The sequence below is a fragment of the Sparus aurata genome, chromosome 14, assembly GCF_900880675.1.
Source record: "Sparus aurata chromosome 14, fSpaAur1.1, whole genome shotgun sequence".
In the NCBI taxonomy this organism is placed as follows: Eukaryota; Metazoa; Chordata; class Actinopteri; order Spariformes; family Sparidae; genus Sparus; species Sparus aurata.
This window is the reverse complement of record NC_044200.1, coordinates 12,764,457-12,771,492: the sequence shown is the minus strand read 5'-3', so window position 1 is coordinate 12,771,492 and position 7,036 is coordinate 12,764,457. Positions and strand designations below refer to the sequence as shown.

The 7,036-nt window shown below is 39.2% G+C and overlaps 1 protein-coding gene across 3 annotated transcripts in view; it reads left to right on the top strand.

Moving 5' to 3' along the window:
- Positions 1–2,908: 2,908 nt before the first annotated feature.
- gsap (gamma-secretase activating protein) overlaps positions 2,909–7,036 on the top strand; it is a 41,156-nt gene continuing 37,028 nt past the window's right edge. For all 3 annotated transcript variants that reach the window (XM_030440712.1, XM_030440713.1, XM_030440711.1), the window contains exons 1-6: positions 2,909–3,208; positions 4,498–4,568; positions 5,602–5,658; positions 6,341–6,410; positions 6,717–6,764; positions 6,852–6,940. In XM_030440712.1, the coding sequence (XP_030296572.1) occupies positions 3,121–3,208; positions 4,498–4,568; positions 5,602–5,658; positions 6,341–6,410; positions 6,717–6,764; positions 6,852–6,940 (423 nt within the window). In that variant the 5' untranslated portion in view covers positions 2,909–3,120. The remainder of the gene's footprint in view (positions 3,209–4,497; positions 4,569–5,601; positions 5,659–6,340; positions 6,411–6,716; positions 6,765–6,851; positions 6,941–7,036) is intronic.

The following is a 7,036-nucleotide window of genomic DNA, read 5'->3' as shown; positions in this document are numbered from 1 at the left end:
GGTTCGACCAAAGATTGCCTATACTTAAGAAGATGAACTCCAGTCATTCAGAAACTGTACACTAATTCATTAACTTTCCATCACATGAATATTCATTATATTGATTTTTATGAATTTTATTTAGCCTCATGGAACACAATATTTTACAACTGGTTTGTTTTTGTGTCTCAGTCGAAATAAATACGCTGAATTCGCCAAATTTGGATGTTTTATGACCAAATATATCCACCATATGCACTGCTTAAAATAGTGCGGGTGGAAATAAACAGGGTCTGTTTAAAGACGCTATGGTATCCATAAGTGTGACTGGATCTTTGAACATGACATTTCCACTGATGAAGTAATGAACGGAAATATCAGATAATATAGTAGGAGTGGAGCTCTTGCTTCAATGTCCTCTCAGAAGTGACGCACACATGCAGTTCTGCAGCTCAGCACATGGGGGCAGTGTTGATCACCAAATGCTGTTACAGCACCAGAAATTGCACTTAAAGGCTCATTGAGAGTGTGTATTAAAAGGTGTGTGGGTTTTTACTGTCAGCCGTTAATGAGTTAAAAGGAAAATGTCCTGTATTTCTGCTAAATTCATGTCACACTGCCAAAACACTAGAGCGATACAGGTATGCCATTAGAAATACAGGTAGGTGACAAAAAGTAAGAAATACGCAGTCATTTTTAAATCAAATCAGCCTACCATTATTTAAATACAGTGGCCCATTCCCTACATTAACCCACTCTATTTTGGGGTTTTTAAAAAACTAATGTCATTTATGATTGATTGCTAAATTTGGTATGCTCAACAGATGCACATGTGCGTCTGGATCAAAACCTTTAAGGGAGACAGAGGCCGGCAGCATTACTGCATTAAAAATGAGCAGAGATCAGGGGAACCTTCATTAACGTTTTCGATCTTGGAGGGAATACTAGTGTCATGACTTGCACGGTCTTTAATGAGCTGTGTCTGGAAGGAAACTGATGTAATAACGCTCAACGGCTTCGAATATAGTAGCCACAAAAACATTGGTGGTTTCACTGTATGTCCCAGTTGATTATCTTGACAAGCATGGGACACTTAAAGGGTTAATAAACAGAGGGGGAACAAACTTGATAAGGAATCTCACATCAAAACAACCAACATTACCTTGATAGAAAATGCAATATAGATCTGTACTGGCTTGTGGGAAAATCTAGGAGTACAGCCAAGACTAGTGCCAACTGATACGGGCTTGCCCAATATGCTTTTTTCCTAACATTTTGGCATTTAATCAGATTTCTTTGGCTCTGGGCTTTGTCCCAGAGTTTGGATGTATATTCTGTAACTTAAAAACAATTTGATCTGCCAACACCAGCGTATTTCAACTAAAACTCTGCTTCTGATATTCCCAAATAAAGTGACAGAAAACAATTTCTTTGAGTTTTCCCATTTCATTTCCTTCTTTTATTCGTTTGCCATTGACCCCGACCAGTACACATCAACAGGAGAGGGAACTTGATACCAAATGCACAGGCTACAGTCAGACAGTGAGCATGAGTATCTGCAGTAGGTGACTGACACCTAAAAATAAACTCAAAGTGTGAATCTACTGCATTGATCACATCGCTGAGAAGTGCAAAAACCATATGTCAATGCTAAAGACAATGCACAGATATCTGCCGATGTTAACCAGCTTGCCTTCGCCCGTCCTGTCTTGCAACACCACTTCGTACCACAGTGGGAGATATTTCACAATAACTCAGGCCTCCCTCACCAGGAAGTGGGCACTGACTGATGCCTGACCTCCTTCTCGCTCCTCTTACCATCCATGCCTCTCACGTCTCTGTCGCCCCAGGAGTCAGAATCCAGTTGGGAGTCCCTGTAAATCTCTGCGTTTTTTTCCCCCTGTCATGAAAGTGGCATCTGGTTGTGTCCACTGAAAGGCTTCTGAGCCGGTCTCTGTCATCTGCTCGCCCAGCTCCGGTTCTGATGCCACTCCCTTGCAGCATTCCCTGCCATGAGTCCTGAAAACTCCTCCTCCAGGCGGTCTAAAGCACCCATACAAATGGCATAAACACAAAAAGTTCCCCAGCGCTCAGAAAATCCCAGTATGGACCGCTACCTGCATTGCTAACTGAGCTAACTGCTAACGGTAGCTGAAGTTCACTGTCACTCTTTGTGATATGCTGCCTCCTATTTGTTTGAAGTAGGAAGTAGGTCAGGTCTGACTTGTGCACCTTTAAATGTCTTTTTTTCTCTAACCAACAGCCCCAAATGCAAAAATAAAAAAATAAAAAAATAAATTATTTAAAAGCAGAAAACAGCAGCACATTCCCAATAAGAAGATACTGAAACCAGAAATAATTTAGAGTCTTTGATAAAAGAAAATACTTAAATGATAATAATATATTAAAATAAGTGAATAATTATTCTCTTCTGATTTACTAATCATTTTAAAAATAGTTTGAGTTAAAACAAACTTTTGTATGTTCTTTTCTTTTATTGCTGCAGTACTCAATTACTTCAATTTTACTCATGTTATTGATTTGAACCTCATATCTATATTTTAATCGTTTGGGTGAAAATAGACCCTTTTCACGGCAGACATTTTGACTGATCAAAGCAGGTGACTTTTCACAAATGTAGGCTTCTGTACAGATCAAATGATCAATTCCAGCGCTTCCAGTTCAACACATTCAGCAGTAGTTGATGGTCACCAGCCGGACACAAACCACTGAGACCCACTGTGGTACAGTCTGGTGGTCACAGGTGTGACACCAGTGTGGCAGGCCTGGGATCACTCAGAGTCATTCAGCGGGGCGATGAGAGATTCCAACCCACTGGACTGACGCTCTTCTCGGCCTATGGCAGCGAACCTGCTCCCCGAAGAGGGAGGAGCTAAGCCGTGTGACAACATGACATTTCCGCAGAAGAAGAAGTATTCAGGCATGTGCATATGTCTAGTGCCCAAAGTTAACATGTAGACTTTCGGTCACATGATGCGCAAGCAGAAACCAGCTGCGAGGTGCCGCTGCCTCTTCTCAAGGAACCGAAACACGAACGAAGCATTTTGTAAGCAGGGAGGTTTTTTGGTTTTTGTTTGTTTTTGTAAGATAAAGGAAAAAACTGAAAACTAAAGTTTACACATGCTGAAGTTAAAGCCAAAGTTTGACCTGCACAGAGATGTGGTGTCTGATGTCCTCAGGAAGGAGGCGTCCGTCTGCAGGGTGGAAGGTGAGGCGTTCAGGTGTCAACGGTCAACGGCTTTTGCACTGTTTATTTACAGAACGTACACAATAGGACAGCTAGCCTTGACAAATAGTTAGCTAAAAGTGCTAGCTGAAAGTTTCCCGTTTGGGTTCAGCCATTCAACGTTTCTACAGAATATTGAGTCGGTTGAACTGTTTTAGCTTCACGTTTATGCATCAAGAAACAAAAAGCATGATATTCCTCATAAAGTCAATTTATCGGTTATACGTTAGCTTGGTGTGTCGTATAGCTTTAGCTTCAAAATAAAAAACTATGAATTCTAAAGTTGTTAGCTACCATAAGTTAATAGGCAGTGGTCAGTAGCTGGCGCTCTTTACTCAAATTTCCTCTCTAAATACAGTATTAAGAAAGCAATGTATCAAATACTTAATTTAAAGAAGTTGACATGCCCTTTAAACCCACTACTAGGAGAGTTTCAAATTAAAAGACAAGATACATAAAAAGACTACAGAACCTTGGAATGTATTGAAATAAAGGTACTCTATGTAGTTTGGGGACATACATTTTAATCAGAAGAGAAAGATCTTCTTTGACTGATTTTACTTTTTTACTTAAGCAAACTGAATAAACATAATTGTTTTCATGAGTGAATTAAAAAACTGACCTTAAAGGACAACACAATTTTTATACCGTTTTACTTTGTTTATATGTGGCGGACCCTGCCACCTTTTTAGCTTCAAACAGTGTTCTGGGGACCTAATTTTCCTCCGAGAACAGCTTGTTTAGTTATGGAGGAAATATAGTAAACAATAAAATTCTGAGTTTCCATTTATTCTCCAAACCTACCTAGTGCCCCTTTAATACCATAACACATCTGTAGTTGCAGGATAACAACCTTTATTTGGTTCAATCAGAAAAAAAGTCATATGAATTAAATGGAATGCAGTTATCTGTTGAAAGCACACTGAAAAGAATGATTAATCTTACTTTTGCAGTACAAAATATCATGCAAATAGTAAGCAATGAACGCCTGGTGTAACATTTATAGAAATCAAACCACTTCCTGCTGAGTACACAGAGATAACATGTGAAAGGAATGTGTTGAAAGAGATGCATGACAATGATGGTTGTGCAGGCATCTCGCTGTGTCTCATGACATTAATATTACATAACACAGACTCCTGCCAAATAATTCACCTACTCATCTGGGCACTTTTTATGCGATTTAACATACACTGGAAACACACCATATTCTTATTTAGAATAACAGCTGAGAAAGTATGTCTTCACTACAGTAATGAATGTGTCTGCAGAATACTCTGGAGCAGTCGACACTCGTATCCTGAACATTGAGAGAGATGGGAGCATCCTTTTCTGCTGGAAGGTAAGTCCACGGTGACAGCACTGCATACCAAGTGTCTGTTATGCTGAGTGTACTCATGAAGTGAGTGTAATTATCCTAATCCTTTTTAATTCAGCACTCCTTCCAGTTTAGTTTGGAGTCACATTGTACTGCTTCTTTACTGTTAACGCCTTTTCATGTGCATCGTCTTATCTTTTTTTGTTGAATTATGCGTTATTATGCCTTTTTATACCAATATGATGTGTATTACATGTAACTTACATTTATATGAAAGCAACACTAAAATAAAATATGAATCCAATTTTTTTTAATTTCACCATTATAGTTTCCTTTAAACGTGGCTGTATTTATTTGACATGTGGTAGAACTTGATATTTTCTCACAATACAGTGTTCCCCCTTTTCTTTTTACCATTTTCTGAATTAGCTTGCACTGTATGTTAGATTTAACATTATATCCTCACTTGAAAGCAAACTATTCTGTATCTGCTTGCCCCAGTCATCTGTTGGAACAGTGAGTGAAATTTTTGAATATCAGCTGCCACTTTTTGTCTCAAACATTCACAATCTGCTCAACATATTTTGTGTTTTTGGAAACCTCGGGATCCATCCTGGAATTTAAAATAAAGTTCTGTGTGTTGAAGCATGCCTCTCTGCACAACATGCATTTTTAATGATAGACCCGCCACAGAGTCTGTGGGTTTAGAAGGTTAAAGGCAGTGTGCAGCCTAAGAAGATGAAATAATCTCTTTCTTAGTGCAAGGTTCACAGCTGTACGCATGTCTGGCTATGCCTCGGCTTTCAGAGTCAACTTCCTTTTTATTTAAAATCTTCTGAACAAAAAAAGTGGGAGTGGTAAGTCGCTGGTTTGCAAATCAAGCAGGTGAAGTCGGGATTATCGGCAAGGTCAGGTGGGGTAATGATGAGGTCAAGCATGACGATCCACACATATCAATGTGGCAGGAGACATCAGTGGGAACTGGATTAGGATTATCTATCTTCGTAGTTTGATTGATTTAATGGCCTAATAAGAGCATTCTATTCTTTTCTTATAGGGTGCAACAGGGACCACAAGGATTGGGAAATATGACCCCAACACTAAACAGAACAAGGTATTGTGTGCATGCAGCTGCAGCAATTAATCGATTAAAGGTCCACTATGGAGTTTGATCAGAAGAGAAAGATCTTCACTGACTTGTTTTTTTTTCTGCCATAACAAACTAAATAAAGACAACACTCTTCGTTTTCATGACTGAATAAACTGAAAAAAACGAACTGTCATTAGGACAACAAGGACAACACAATTTCATACTGTTTATATTTGGCAGACTCTGCCACCTTTCTAGCATTAAGTAGTTTTCTAGGGACCTCATTTTCCGCTCACAGCTTGATATGTCTCATTTTGTATTATTACCTCATTAATATTGTAAATATTAAAGTTCTGTGTTTGAATTCCTTCTCCAAAACTACATACAGTTGTGCCCCTTTAATATTAGTTGATAGAAATAAAATCAATGTTGATAATCTGTTCCACTTTTCAGTCATTTTTCAAGCAAAAATGGCAAAGTTTTACTGGTTCCAGCTTCTTGACTATAAGAATTAGCTGCTTTTCTTTTTAATATATAAAAGTCATTAAAAAGCAATGTGAAGACCTCATTTGGGCTCTGGGAATTCATTATTCAATTAATTGTAAAAGTAATCAATTAATAGTTGCAGGCCTACCAGTGCTTCAGATTCTGCTTTCATGTTTCCGTGTTAGTTTGTTTCCATGCGGCTTTGTTTTCTCTCCAACAGCTCCTGTACACATTTGACAAGCAGGTGTGTGTCAGCAGCTGTTCCTTGAACAAGGAGGAGACCCTGTTAGGTGAGCCTCTGTAATGTACAGATAATGAAATGCCACAGCAGACATTGTTAGGAATACCACGTTCAGGCAATTAAGTGAGAAGTTCAGCTCGTTGTGAGCTGCCAAATTCACCCCTGTAAGGTTACTACTTTGCACCGTGGGGAGCGATAAGAAGGTTGCAGACACAGTTAGGGTGCAAATTATTGACTGTAGTGATGCCGAATAACTGTTAAAAAGTGTTATTTAAGAGTTATTTAGTATAGTCTCTGTAAATATCTGTAAATGAAGTCACATGACACCTCGCCTGTGCTTTTTTCCCCCTCTCAGCTGTCAGCTTGGCACAAAACACCAGAGGAGAGGAGCGCCTCAAACCAAGTAACGTTCACTGCCATTTTTCAGCATTTTTTATCTTTCTGGTCACATACTTATGTAAGTTTCCTCTCACATTCTGTTTGCCTTTAGTATCCAAGTGTCTAACTCTCCTGATTGAGATCCAACCCATCAACAACACTAAAGTCCTCAAGGCGGTCGACTGCAGGGTCAAAGTGCAGGTAGAGTTTATGTGTGCTGTCTTGGCCACTTTCATGTGGGTTGTCCTGCAGCCACGAGCTGATATTGCAGTTATGGAGCAGTGGAGCTTACAGTTT